Source organism: Mytilus edulis, unplaced genomic scaffold (genome assembly GCF_963676685.1).
Source record: "Mytilus edulis unplaced genomic scaffold, xbMytEdul2.2 SCAFFOLD_576, whole genome shotgun sequence".
Taxonomy (NCBI): Eukaryota; Metazoa; Mollusca; class Bivalvia; order Mytilida; family Mytilidae; genus Mytilus; species Mytilus edulis.
In genome coordinates this window covers 19,125-33,554 of record NW_027267688.1, presented here as the reverse complement: position 1 = coordinate 33,554, position 14,430 = coordinate 19,125, and the positions used below count along the sequence as shown (strand labels likewise).

General features: G+C 32.3%; 1 protein-coding gene across 1 annotated transcript; it reads right to left on the bottom strand.

Moving 5' to 3' along the window:
• Positions 1 to 480: 480 nt before the first annotated feature.
• On the bottom strand, positions 481 to 14,222 carry LOC139505847 (kinesin-like protein KIF20A; the record flags this gene model as incomplete). The annotated part of the gene is given in 9 exon segments (XM_071295232.1): positions 481 to 606; positions 2,046 to 2,117; positions 2,930 to 3,041; positions 3,362 to 3,586; positions 4,258 to 4,378; positions 6,423 to 6,610; positions 9,851 to 10,109; positions 10,845 to 11,066; positions 14,129 to 14,222. Coding segments are annotated over 8 exon segments (1,307 nt in total), but the record flags the coding sequence as incomplete, so codon positions are not given.
• Between the last annotated feature and the right edge of the window lie 208 nt (positions 14,223 to 14,430).

Below are 14,430 nucleotides of genomic sequence, written 5' to 3'. Positions count from 1 at the left end.
AATTTTAGCACTATTTTTTTTCTAATGTGTGTGGTTCTATTACTCTTAATTGAATCTAGAGATAATGTCTATGAGTAGTGATCATAAAGTTTTGTATGTGTGGTTTTAAAACGTGTCTTTCTGAATTACAACCAATGTCAAAGTTTATTCATACAACTGAGATACCACATGCACCTTTACTAAAGATTAAATGTTATCATAATTATATTGCTCCCATGCAAGTGACAAGAATCTCATCATTTTTTTTGTATTTTGTATTTTGTATTTTTGTATTTAATCAAAACTAAAAAAACAATGGAACTTTAAAACATGCCTTTCAAATACAAGACACATTTATTCCTGGTGTTGTTTTTTTGTTTTTTGTTGATGTTATTCTTGCACTTATCAAAAGTTCTCAAAACTATATCAACATCAATTTATGGTATAGAGTAAAATGAAGATGTACACATCTGTACTTACTTGTGATGTTGATTATTCCTGAGTGCTTCAATACATCTTCCTAGCGTCATCAATGAGGTATTTATATTACCCGCCTCCTTCAGTCGCTCACCTTTACTCTGGGTTTTAGAATGTCGTTCTGATCCAGCCAGATCACATAGAGACAACCTGCACAAATACCAATATAGATTTCCTTAGTCACAAGTATCAATACTAACTGTCTAAGTCACAAGTATATTAACATTCTAAGTCACAAATATCAAAAATATTATGGTATCTGATGCTTATCAAAATAAAAAGTCCTCAGCCCCAAGCTGAACCTCACATGGTTTAACTCAGGGTGGCCGGTTTTATCTACATGCTGACCAGAGACAGCTATCTGTGAGCAAGGATAAAATCATCATTGGACTTTTGACACAGTAATTATTCAAACAATAGAGCTTCAAACATTGACTTGGTTAACAGTATTGAAAAAGGCTAGACATGCTAGAAACAATTGTTGTTAGATCCTTGATATCAATAGCAGAATACAAATTTAACATTTTTTTCCCCCATGAAATCCTGGTAAAATGCCATCTAAATGAATGATATTATTTGGTATAAATGTTGTTCATCTTTAAATTTCCATTTGTATGTGAACATGTACTAAAAAAATAGCTATTGAGATAGCTACCAATAGTCTGTAGATTTTTTTTTTAATGGGACAGAAAAATAAAGCTTTAGGAAACAAGAATGTGTCCTCAGTACACGAATGCCCCACTCGCACTATCATTTTCTATGTTCAGTGGACCGTGAAATTGGGGTAAAATCTCTAATTTGGCATTAAAATTAGAAAGATCATATCAAAGGGAACAAGTGTACCAAGTTTGAAGTGGATTGGACTTCAACTTCATCAAAAACTACCTCGACCAAAAACTTTAACCTGAAGCGGGACAGACGGACGAACGGACGCACAGACCAGAAAACATAATGCCCCTCTACTATCGTAGGTGGGGCATAAAAACAGTCACAAGTCTTTCCATTCTGTAAACAAAGCTAGTATGATTGTTGTAGTACATATAAGGGGATCATAAAATTTAGACACACAAGAATAAGTCCTCAGCCCCAAGCTGAACCTCACATGGTTTAACTCAGGGGGCCGGTTTTATCTACATGCTGACCAGAGACAGCTATCTGTGAGCAAGGATAAAATCATCATTGGACATTTGTCATAGTAATTCTTAATTCAATAGAGGGTTAAATAACATCCAGCGTAACTAAATTAGTGCCAATTAGGTTTTATTTCTGAGGAATATAGTAGCATTGATGTCATTTTCATATTTTCTACCTTAATTTTCAAGCAGTGTTCAGCATCTTGTGTTGTTAAATTTTCATTAGTTCTCCCTCCTATATTTTTTTATAATAAGTCATTAATTTTGCTATGAAATTACATTTATATTTTAATAAATTCTGACCTAAATCAAAATATGAAGTCTTCAAAAAGGATTATTTATCATGACTTCCAACTTGAACAGATCTCAAAAGTACATTGAATTGTTTTCATTTTGGCCTATAACAACATAGAGAACAGAATCATATCTTTAATATGAATATGTTTAAGTACTTACATGCTGACCCGTGCATGATTTGGATTTCCTTTGTCAACTACACGTAAAATCTTGATGTTAAAAATACAATGACTGAAATATATATAAATCAAATTATATAAACAATTCATAAAATGTTTACAATACCCAGCAATATAACTGAACCTCTTTAATTTCTGTGTCATTTTGGTCTCTTGTGGAGAGTTGTCTCATTGGCAATCATTCCACATCTTCTTTTTTTATACTTACATGAAAGTACGCTATAAATATCTAAATACTATCAAAGTTGTCTCTTGCATTATTCAAAGCACTATAAATAATATAAGTGTAATAACACAAACATATAATTTTGGTTATTGATTGCAGTGTGAAGGACAAACAGGATTGATAAAAACAATGTCTTGAATATTGATTTTGATAACTGTAAAGCTATATACATGATACATAACTTTTCTTTGCACTCATGTTGTGCTAATGTATATTTCTTTCTCATGAAATATTGGTAATATTGAAATAAAGACAGTAACATTTGAATTTTATCATATGTGATTGTATTCGTGTGTACTGCAATGTTCACCAAAACAGCTAATCCTGCCAAAAAAATCAAAATTCTTGTGGTTTTCCTTTTATTTCAAGTGTCAGAAGGAAAACTGCTATAGTATAAATGTCATCAAGAGATGCTCTCATATTTTCAAATTGCACTGTGAAAATCATGTTTTACATCAATAACTCTTATAATGTGCATCACTATGTAAGTGAAGTATGTGAGACAATAATTTCTTACAGCTTGTTAAAGGATATTTGCAAAATACAGAGTCCAGAAAATAAAATGTCTCCGTCTTATGTGGGTGGTTGTATTTGACATAATAAAATCCAAAGAGTGTGTTGATCTAATTGTTACAAACCTTCTAGATGACTGATGATTAAGTTTGGTGACAGCTGTACGTAGATTTTTCTGTCCCACAGTCAGTAAGTTATAAGCTTCATCAGCTGATGTTACATGGATCTCTTTTAAACCTTAAACAGTATTAATTACTAGTAGTGAATTACATGATTTATGTTTACAAAATAAAATGAAAATGTTTATATAGGTTTACACTTTATAAGATTGGTTCATTTACAAATGTAATTGACTTACACTTTGGTCTTCTTCGAAAACAGGTATATATATTGTTTTTTTGTTTGTTAAAATAATCATTTGAGCTCATCTGTCATTGCCTGTTGTTAGTTTTATGTAAACATTAAAATTGATTGATTGATGTTTGCTTAAAGTCCAGTGGCTGACCAGTCAATGTCACACTGTGAGAATATAATGTTTAAAATTTCTCTCTTCTTACCTCTTATATAAGGACTACCATTTCTATCATCACTCAGTCGTAGAACAGGTCGTCGTGTGGTTTTCTTCTTTGGTATTGGTTCCAACAAATCAAATATCTGTTCATTATAAATTTCAGCAAAACTGACCCAAACAGAGAATTTCATAAGACCCTGGTCTTCTACATTGACAGCTGCCTCCTCACGAACACGGTTCTCCAGGTCAGAAAATACTTCATCCAATGAATCTACAAAACAACATTGTTATTTAATGAACACATTTACAAAGAATTGTTCAGTTGGGAAAATATATATCTACTAGTTATTTTAAAACAGTAAACTACATTTTAAAGATGCCTTTACTCAAAATTCATGGGCTAAAATATACTTCTTTGAGCGTGAATGAAACATAAACAGTGTCATTGTTAATAGTGTTTTTTTTTCAGTACACTGGTCAGAGAATGAATATTGCTAAAGATCAGTTGGTTGATAAGGGAAAATGGTCATGTTTAAGGCTTATTAGGAAAAGAAATAAAATTAAAAATGTATGTGACTGTTTCTTTATAAATGAACAAGTATTTACTACTAGTGTGTAGGATCCATTATCATAGATAATTTAGCTGATCTGTAAAAATAACATCTTCATGCCTTATATATGATGTACATATGTAGTATGATGCTAGATTAAAACTGAAGTGGAAAGGTAACACCCAGCCACCGAAAGCGTTATTTTATCAAGCCCAGGTGGTCATGGTCTAGCGCACCGGTTACAGTGCAGGCAATTTGGTGTCACTATATCTCAGTAGCATGGGTTCGAATCCCAGAGAGGGAAGAACAAAAAATTTGCAAAAGCAAATTTACAGATCTAACATTGTTGGGTTGATGTTTAGGCGAGTTGTATATATACATATATATATACCTTTAGATACTCTACCAGCAGGACCATATGACGCATTAGAACTTTCTGAACATGTAGTAGTATTATTTATTATTGACAGGTCTGAGGCATCATCACCAAGAAGGCTCATCACATCAGGTTCCTGTAAAATAAAGTGACATTTCAAGATTAAAAAAACTTTAATAAGACACATCATCTAGAGCCAACATTCAATATTTACAACTTAAAGAAAACGGACCCCAAAATCTAACTTAAGTATTTTACACACATTTTAACAACATCATTATTTATTAGGCACCTGTCAACATATACTAGTAAGCATGTCTTATCATGGAAGAGAGCAAGGATGTTTGAGGAGCATGGAAATATGTATGGAATCCAGCTTACATGTTTTACCCCGCCACATTATGTATGTATGTGCCTGTCCCTAGTCAGGAGCCTGTATTTCAGTGGTTGTCGTTTGTTGATGTGTTACATATTTGTTATTCATTCATTTTTTTTTACATAAATAAGGCCGTTAATTTTCTTGTTTGAATTGTTTTACATTGTCATTTTAGGGCCTTTTATAGCTGACTATGCGGTATGGGCTTTGCTCATTGTTGAAGGCCGTACAGTGACCTATAGTTGTCATTTTTGGTATCTTGTAGAGAGTTGTCTCATTGGCAATCCTACCACATCTTCTATTTTTATATATAACATTAGTGTCCAAGCCATTGTATTCTAAACATTTTCACGGTAACTCTTTTATTTATTTATGAAGAAGCTTGGATGATACAGGGTGCAAATGCCTCACTTTATATTCAATAGAGTTAGTATAAGTTTTAAATCATGCTAGTTAATTCATTCCACTCTATTTAGAATGCATCTGATCCAATTTATTCTCTGCTTACTGCTAAAGTAAATGTCATTGTTTCAAATGTTTACAGCTTTTACATTAATGCTAGCAAGACAAATCTTTGTTTGGCTTGCTTGCTTTGTTTGTATCAATGTTTGCTCAAGCATGGCAATTAAGATAGGCGGGGCTTCAGCTTGTATACATCATACTTAAATTTTATTGGACGTTATGTTTGAGGTTAAGGACACCTAATCACATGACAAATAGTCTCACATGTTTCCTCACCTGTAAAAATACAATAATTTGTCAATGAAAGAAAAATATAAACTTTTTTCTTGTATGAGGCTGAGAAACTGGCCTTCAGCATTGACCTAATATTGTTTTTTTTTTATAACATATCAATCTATTAGTTCAGTCAGTTATTTCCATGTCTGCCCTTCCATTATGTAACTCAAGAAAATATTCAAAAAAATGGGAAACAATTGTATCGAGAGGAAATTGAGTGTACATTTTTTATGTTAGGGTGTGTTTGAGATGAATATTTTGTCTTGAAAACGTACAAAGCAAGAGTATTTGATACATCATCTCGCTTCAGATTGTATCATTTTAATATAGCAAAGCTACAGGTTGACTTTATAACATAAAAAAAAATCACAGTACTAAAAGATGAAATATAGGGGTGAAGTGAAATACCTATCCAATGGATCACAAAATCAGAGTAGGTGTGTTCGAATAGCTATTTTACTAAAAGTGCTTGACGACAGTCTTTAAGTTGGATATTTGAAGAAAAAAAAATTGTCTTCCATTTCTACGATTGTGAAAATAAACTGGCGTAATGGGGAGATTATTTCGACGAAGTAAAATCCTGTCTGTATTGTATATTTACAGGTAAGGAAACATTTGAGAATATGAGTCATGGGATGTTTTAAAAATTAGTGTCCTTAACCTCAAACATAACGTCCAATAAACTTTAATTATGATGTATACAAGCTGAAGCCCCGCCTATCTTAATTGCCATGCTTGAGCAAACACTGATACAAACAAAGCAAGCAAGCCAAACAAAGATTTGTCTTGCTAGCATTAATGTAAAAGCTGTAAAGGATTTTGTGAAATATATTTGACTGCATTATTATTAGATTTTGGTTTAAGCACAATTTTCCAATGACTGTTTGGATAGACTTTGAAATATTTGTAACTGAAAGTAAATCATTGTGAATTGATACAGAACTTTGTCAAAAAAGTATAATGTTAAATTGTTGAAAATTGAAGAGAAAAGAGGCCAGAATTATCAAATTTATGAGGCCTACATAGTTCCTTTAACATGTTTAGCATTTATGACTTCCAAACATACATCAAATGTAACCATCTTCAATGTCCTCTCCTTTATTTTAACTTCTTGTGCTGCTTGCTCAGCTGACAGTCTAGTTACATCCATAAACATCTTAGGCTTCAGGTTATTATTAGGCCACTGTTTACCATTTATACTGTTAAACAACACATCTAGAGCTCGAGGTAAAATTCCTGCATCTTTAGGTTTTCCTGAAATGTAAATTGCTAGTTAGATTGGAAGGCCCAGACACACAACAATCATTACATTCACTATATATATCAAACTTTGAGAGCCTGGAAAAAAATGTTTAGTGATCTGTAGTTTAGTTTGGGATCACTTAAAAAAACACACACTAAAACAGAATTGTCTAGTGGGAATTTACACCTTCCCATTTTTCAACAAATGAGCCAGATCGTATCCCTAAAGCTTCAAGTGTGCACATTGTGCATCTTTTGTTGTTTCTGTTGAAATATGTATGTATATACATGATTTCATTATTCATGTTATCTAAACTAAAGTTTGTTATTTGTATATAAAATATTGTGGAATAAATCCTTGCTGATTTCATGTCAACAACGTTAACATAACCTTGACATTGACTGATGAATGGCCTTGACCAGTTCATATTATTTTTTTCTTTGAGCAAAAAAGCATTTTTTTGTAAACACTATTTTATTAAATTATACTTAAACAATGAAACCCTATAATCATGATAATGAAGGCAGATTGATAATAACAAAGAATGCATAATTTTTCTGTCAGGTAAAAAAAATATTTTGTTTTCATCTTTTCCACTTGATTTTTCAACTTATAATACTGCTTATCATGCTTATCATGCTTATGGTCCCAGAAGTACATATATAATTTTTTTTAAATAATACATGTAATAAGGCTATCAAACTTATTATTCCTGAAAAAATTCTGGATATGTCATGTTTTTGATGAAAATTTGGATGTTCCTGGAGCCAAAAGTTGTAGCGGGTTAAGAAAGATTTACAAATTGTGATAAATAACTCTTAGTGAAACAATCATTTGTATAAGAAGTGAATATATGCTGCTTTCATTAGTTTATTAAAATAAATGGGATGATTATTTAGTTTATTTCTTTTATATTGTTTTTATCTTACAGCTACAGTGAAACTAGAGGCTCTAAAGAGCCTGTGTCGCTCACCTTGGTCTATGTGAATATTAAACAAAGGAAGAAGATGGATTCATGACAAAATTGTGTTTTGGTGATGATAATGTGTTTGTACATCTTACTTTACTGAACATTCTTGCTGCTTACAATTATCTCTATCTATAATGAACTAAATTGACTATAAAGGACAATAACTCCTTAGGGGGTCAATTGACCATTTCAGTCATGTTGACTTATTTGTAAATCTTACTTTGCTGTACATTATTGCTGTTTAAAGTTTATCTCTATCTATAATAATATTCAAGATAATAACCCAAAACAGTAAAATTTCCTTAAAATTACCAATTTAGGGGCAGCAACCCAACAACGGGTTGTCTGATTCATCCGAAATTTCAGGGCAGATAGATTTTGACCTGATAAACAATTCAACCCAATGTCAGATTTGCTCTAAATGCTTTGGTTTTTGAGTTATAAGCCAAAAACTGCATTTTACCCCTATGTTTTATTTTTAGCTATGGCAGCCATCTTGGTTGGATGGCCAGGTCACCGGACACATTTTTTAAACTAGATACCCCAAAGATGATTGTGGCCAAGTTTGGATTAATTTGGCCCAGTAGTTTCAGAGAAGAAGATTTTTGTAAAAGATTACTAAGATTTACGGAAAAATGGTTAAAAATTTACTATAAAAGGCAATAACTCCTAAAGGGGTCAACTGACCATTTCGGTCAAGTTCACTTATTTGTAAATCTTACTTTGCTGAACATTATTGCTGTTTACAGTTAATCTCTATCTATAATAATATTCAAGATAATAACCAAAAACAGTAAAATTTTCTTAAAATTACCAATTTAGGGGCAGCAACCCAACAACGTGTTGTTGGATTCATCTGAAAATTTGAAGACAGATAGATCTTGACCTGATTAACAATTTTACCCATTGTCAGATTTGCTCTAAATGCTTTGGTTTTTGAGTTATAAGCCAAAAACTGCATTTTACCCCTATGTTCTATTTTTAGCCATGGCGGCCATCTTGGTTGGTTGGCCGGGTCACGCCACACATTTTTTTAAACATGTTACCCCTATGATGATTGTGGCCAAGTTTAGTTTAATTTGGCCCAGTAGTTTCAGAGAAGAAGATTTTTGTAAAAGATTACTAAGATTTACGAAAAAATGGTTAAAAATTGACTATAAAGGGCAATAACTCCTAAAGGGGTCAACTGACCATTTTGGTCATGCTGACTTATTTGTAAATCTTACTTTGCTGAACATTATTGCTGTTTACAGTTTATCTCTATCTATAATAATATTCAAGATAATAACCAAAAACAGCAAAATTTCCTTAAAATTACCAATTCAGGGGCAGCAACCCAACAAAAGGTTGTCCAATTCATCTGAAAATTTCAGGACAGATAGATCTTGACCTGATAAACACTTTTACCGCATGTCAGATTTGCTCTAAATGCTTTGGTTTTTGAGTTATAAGCCAAAAACTGCATTTTACCCCTATGTTCTATTTTTAGCCATGGCGGCCATCTTGGTTGGTTTGCCGGGTCACGCCACACATTTTTTAAACTAGATATCCCAAAGATGATTATGGCCAAGTTTGGATTAATTTGTCCCAGTAGTTTCAGAGGAGAAGATTTTTGTAAAAGATTACTAAGATTTACGAAAAATGGTTTAAAATTGACTATAAAGGTCAATAACTCCTAAAGGGGTCAACTAACCATTTTGGTCATGTTGACTTATTTGTAAATCTTATTTTGCTGAACATTATTGCTGTTTACAGTTTATCTCTATCTATAATAATATTCAAGATAATAGCCAAAAACAGCAAAAATTCCCAAAAATTACCAGTTCAGGGGCAGCAACCCAATAACGGGTTGTCGCATTCATTTGAAAATTTGAGGGCAGATAGATCTTGACCTGATAAACAATTTTACCCCATGTCAGATTTGCTCTAAATGCTTTGGTTTTTGAGTTATAAGCCAAAAACTGCATTTTACCCCTATGTTCTATTTTTAGCCATGGCGGCCATCTTGGTTGGTTGGCCGGGTCACGCCACACATTTTTTAAACTAGATACCCCAATGATGATTGTAACCAAGTTTGGTTTAATTTGGCCCAGTAGTTTCAGAGGAGAAGATTTTTGTAAAAGTTAACGACGACGGACGACAGACGCCGGACGCCAAGTGATGGGAAAAGCTCACTTGGCCCTTCGGGCCAGGTGAGCTAAAAATGTGCTTTACATGTGGTTTGGTATATTTAATTATTCCTGACATAATATAAAGATTATGTATTCAAACACATAGTTACCTTGAATAGTGTATGTTTTGCCAGAACTTGTTACACCATAAGTAAACACTAAACAATTCTGTCCATCAATGAAGTCCTTAACAAGACCAAGCATTGTCTCATTAAAAAAGTCTTTCTGGGTTGTTACCGAATCAAATATTCGGGAAAATTTAAACTTATGAGTAGTTTTTCCTAGACCATGTGTACAGTTTTTAAATGTATGGGATTCCTTTGGTGCATGTGTGGCTACTGTGTTCTCATCTTCAATTGTAAGACATTTCTGAAAAATAAAGATACACATATATATAATGAACTTCGTTTATAATGTACTCGTTTATATGTATGCATGTTTCAAAGTAGTTAACATAACAAATTGACAAAGGATATCTTAGTTAGTTTTGACAAGGTAACAAAACCAATACCTTATGATGTAAATGATGGTACATACGTAAATTTGTGTATTGTTATTACAAGACTGTATTCAGCACAGGAATCTTTAGAAAAATGCAATTTAAAATATTACAGTCGGAACTTTTCATGCTTAATTAATTCATTGAGGATACAACTTGCTTTAATTGATTATATAAAACTTTATCTAAATAAGGTCTTTATAAAACATCTGTATATATATATATATATATATATAGCAAGGATTTATTCCACAATATTTTATATATAAATAACAAAGGTGTGAGTTCGAATCCCGCTGAGGGACGGACAAAAATTTGTCAGTATAAAATTTAACTCTAACACTGTTTGGTGTAATTTTCAGACTTATATATATACTAAATGTACACTGTCACATAATCCAATTTGCGTCAAAGTGTTTTAGAGTTTGTCTGATTGGAAAAGAAATTTCTACTATATTTTCAACCAAAAAATCCGAAATCTCTGTGTGACTGAATGACTCTGTCTAACATTTTGACATTTAGGGATGCCAAGAAACGTGAGTAAAACCCAGTTTGATCCCTTGTACAGATTTTATTTACTTTGTGTATTCTACTGAACAGTATACCTGGTCTTCCTTGCTATCTACTTCTTCTTCTGAGAAAGGTCTTATCCTGAGATAACATTTCATGTGTTCTGAGATCTCCACAGGTGTATTAGTATTCTCCTCGTCAAACAATATCCTCTTCTTAGGATTCCTGAAGGAGATATCATCGTCCTGAGTAGTGTCTCCAAACACAACATCTGAATGCAATCTTGTCCTTCCTGCCATTGTTTATGTATCTTCTTACTGAAAAATAAATCATCCTGTTGATTCTCGTCAGGTTATCTCAATATTTACATAATGTTAATGTAGAAATTTAGTGTAACTTTTGAATTCAAATTCCATAGTTTTTTCTGTAACCACAATAAAAATACACAGAATGCAAACAATTGAAATGTAAAAGTAATGGGAGTTTTCAAATTAATGAAATATCTATGTATGAAAAATCTTTCTGGTTATCGGTTAATTGTGATAAATATAACGGGTTGGGATCGCTCCCTCAAACGAGGAAATCACCCCAAAATGAAGGGACTATCACTTTTAAGAGGGACTGAATCAAGTGATAAAAAAAATATTTGTTATTGACAAGGATGATGGTGTCTTCGCTGCATTTTAGAATACTGAATGATGGCAATTTTGTTATGAGAATACTCATGTCTTAACCAGTCTTAATTAGTTAGATACTCTAAAATATATCAAAATTATCTCCCCTTGACCACTGATCCTTTTTTCATGCATTTGAATTTCAATTATTATTTTATGTTTCTTTAATCACTCTGTAATGTTTATGTCATGTTGTAATTAATGTTATGCTCTTAATGGGCCCTTTAATTTGGAAAATAAAAATATTGTATTGTATTGTATTAACCATTCTATTAGATTCTTATATTTTTTTATATTCATATTTTACTTTTCTTTATTTTCTGATGTTAATAATAAAAAAAAAGGTTTTCACATTTTGGTTTGTTTTCCTTTTTATCAATTTCTCTATCATATTGACTTTTATTTTTTTATATTTCATTCTCCTTTCATATTGCCATCACTAGTCAGAGATTGGAGCCGTTGGACGTCAGAGTAATCTTGGACTAGTCCATCACTGAAACATCTTTTATTCGTTAAAATATGATAAGGCCAAAAAAAATATATGTCTGTTTAAGGTTACATCAAAATAAATAGGGTAGGTAGGTCGGTATTTCCATTTTATTTTTTGAGCCATGATTTTGAGTTGTGCGGTCCGTCTTGCTGTGGTCCGAGTTGTCCATGGTCCGAGTTTAACGATATTTTTAATGATTGGATTATTTCCCTTTGTTATTGATTGGGAAAATGTTTATTTCATCACACGAGTCGCGAATTTCCTTAAAACAGCTATTGTATTCATGATTATGAACATTGGGATGTATCAGGCAACACTTTCTTCACTTTTAACACGAGTTCAGTTTATTTTTCACTTTTAAACTATGGAAATAAAATGGCTTAGGGTCGGTTGGGTAACCGTAAACAGACATATTTTTTTGGGCCTAAATCATTCCTCCATACATGTTTACTACGCATGGGCGGACTTGGCGGACTTACCGGACAATCACACTTCTGTGAAAAACGCTGGTGACCCATTTATCTGATTGATTTTCTAATCATTTCAGATGTATCTTAGCAGAAAAAAGATAATACGCAACATTGACTTTTCAGTGAAAAGATTTAAACAAAATTTAATGCATTTTTTTTTAATTAATATAAGAAATATACAGGAGCCTAAGGTGGGCAGAGTTACCAAAAATAAATGATTGCAAGCTGTATTTGAAAGTTCAACACTACGTACAAAGAATTTTACTCAGTAGATTTTATGTGGAATAATATCGTCTCGTATTGTGTTTTCGACTGTCTGACGTTTTTGACCTAATTCTACTTTCAAGTCCTGTATGCTGCACATGCCTGCATGACGTCATATTCGGCTGCTATACTTAGTAACAATAGCAAATGATACCACGTGTGGTGAAGATTTTTCAAATAAAGTTATATTAAGTATTTACGTTTTTTTATTTGATATCACATTTTTGTACCCTTTTCACTAATACTAGTTTTACCTTCCAAAAGAATCGGTCTAAAATAAACGAATTGTCTAAACTTAAGGCAGAGGTCTTTTTGCATGCAAAGTGAACTTCAAGATCATTAAGTCACATGACTGTCAGGTGGTTAGTTGTAATACTTTGAGTTAATTTGAATATGGAAATACGCATGCTCCTTACAGCTTGTTACCGAAAAATAAACTATCAGTTAAATTTTATTTACAGAAAAAACAGTGGTCAGTGGAAATTACAGACAATACTCACCAACCTCACTTCACAATGGATTAACCAAAGTATTTAACAAAAACATGAATGTATACAAGACCATACAAGGCTTCAAAAGTGCCTCATTCTGAAATGTGTACAACTTGTCCAAAAAAGACATCAAAATAATATTTTATATCTTATAGTTGTATATTTAACCATCTAATTCTTTAAGTCATAAGTTTGATCGTCTCTAACACTTTGATATAAAGTTTGGTATCTAATTTATAACCAATTCTGGATTTGTACGACATGTCGTTTCCGACTTTTGTCCCGTTTTTTAGGTAGGTCGAAAACACAAGACGCTTGTTTTTGTCAACAAAGGTGCCATCGATCTAATGAACTCAAATGCAAAAATAAATTAAAGATCGAAATATATCTCCGATACAATTATTTTATGCACAAGTATACTAGTGACTCTCAAAATATTAGGTATGTCTATGTTCAAACATATAGGGAAATTCGGAAAAATATGTTAGTGGGTCGAAAATACAATACACGAGGATAGGAAGCATAATATAAAAGCTGACACAGGAACCAGAACCGAAACAAGTCAGCAAATAACTGAAGATCTGGGCATAGTGGAGTGATCCAGCACTCAGTTACAGACTATGTAAGATTAATAAACTGCTTTCACTCAGACTCAGTCCTAAAGATTTGGTTCCACCAGAAGTGAACAGATTTCTAAACAGATTGTTTACTGATACGAGAAATCAATATCAATTGGATATAGGGTATCTAAATTTCTAAATAGACGGCATCAAAAGCAAGTAAGTACTATTGTAGAATTTTTAAATTTTGTTTCCCAGTGCCAGTGGCAGTGATATCAAACGTATCGCCTATCGGACACGTTTCTCTTGTGTTTACAACGACGTCACATGTTCAAACATATTTTTTAAACACTCTCTTACTTCTGAGGCAAGTGTCTTAACATGATCATTTCAGGGTGTTCTTAATTATTAAATTTTCTGTATTATTTACCATTCTTTATCTTCTTCGATGTTCCTATAGCCCGCTTGTTTTAAAATAACCAATCAGAAACTAGCTTTCAAAAAAGTCTTTCAAGGGAAGCAACTCTAGATTATTGCAATTTCGGACCATATTTGTTTCGTACCGTAACTTTCTTCACTAAACTCCCGTTCTGACGCAAAATCATTCTTTGGTGAAATCTGTATTGAATAAAGTAAACTTTTGCTTTTTCTCAACAAAAATTTTCACAATTGACATAATAAAAAAAATAGTTTTATAAATTACTGTAACAGTGTAGTCAGTGTACTAGCTAG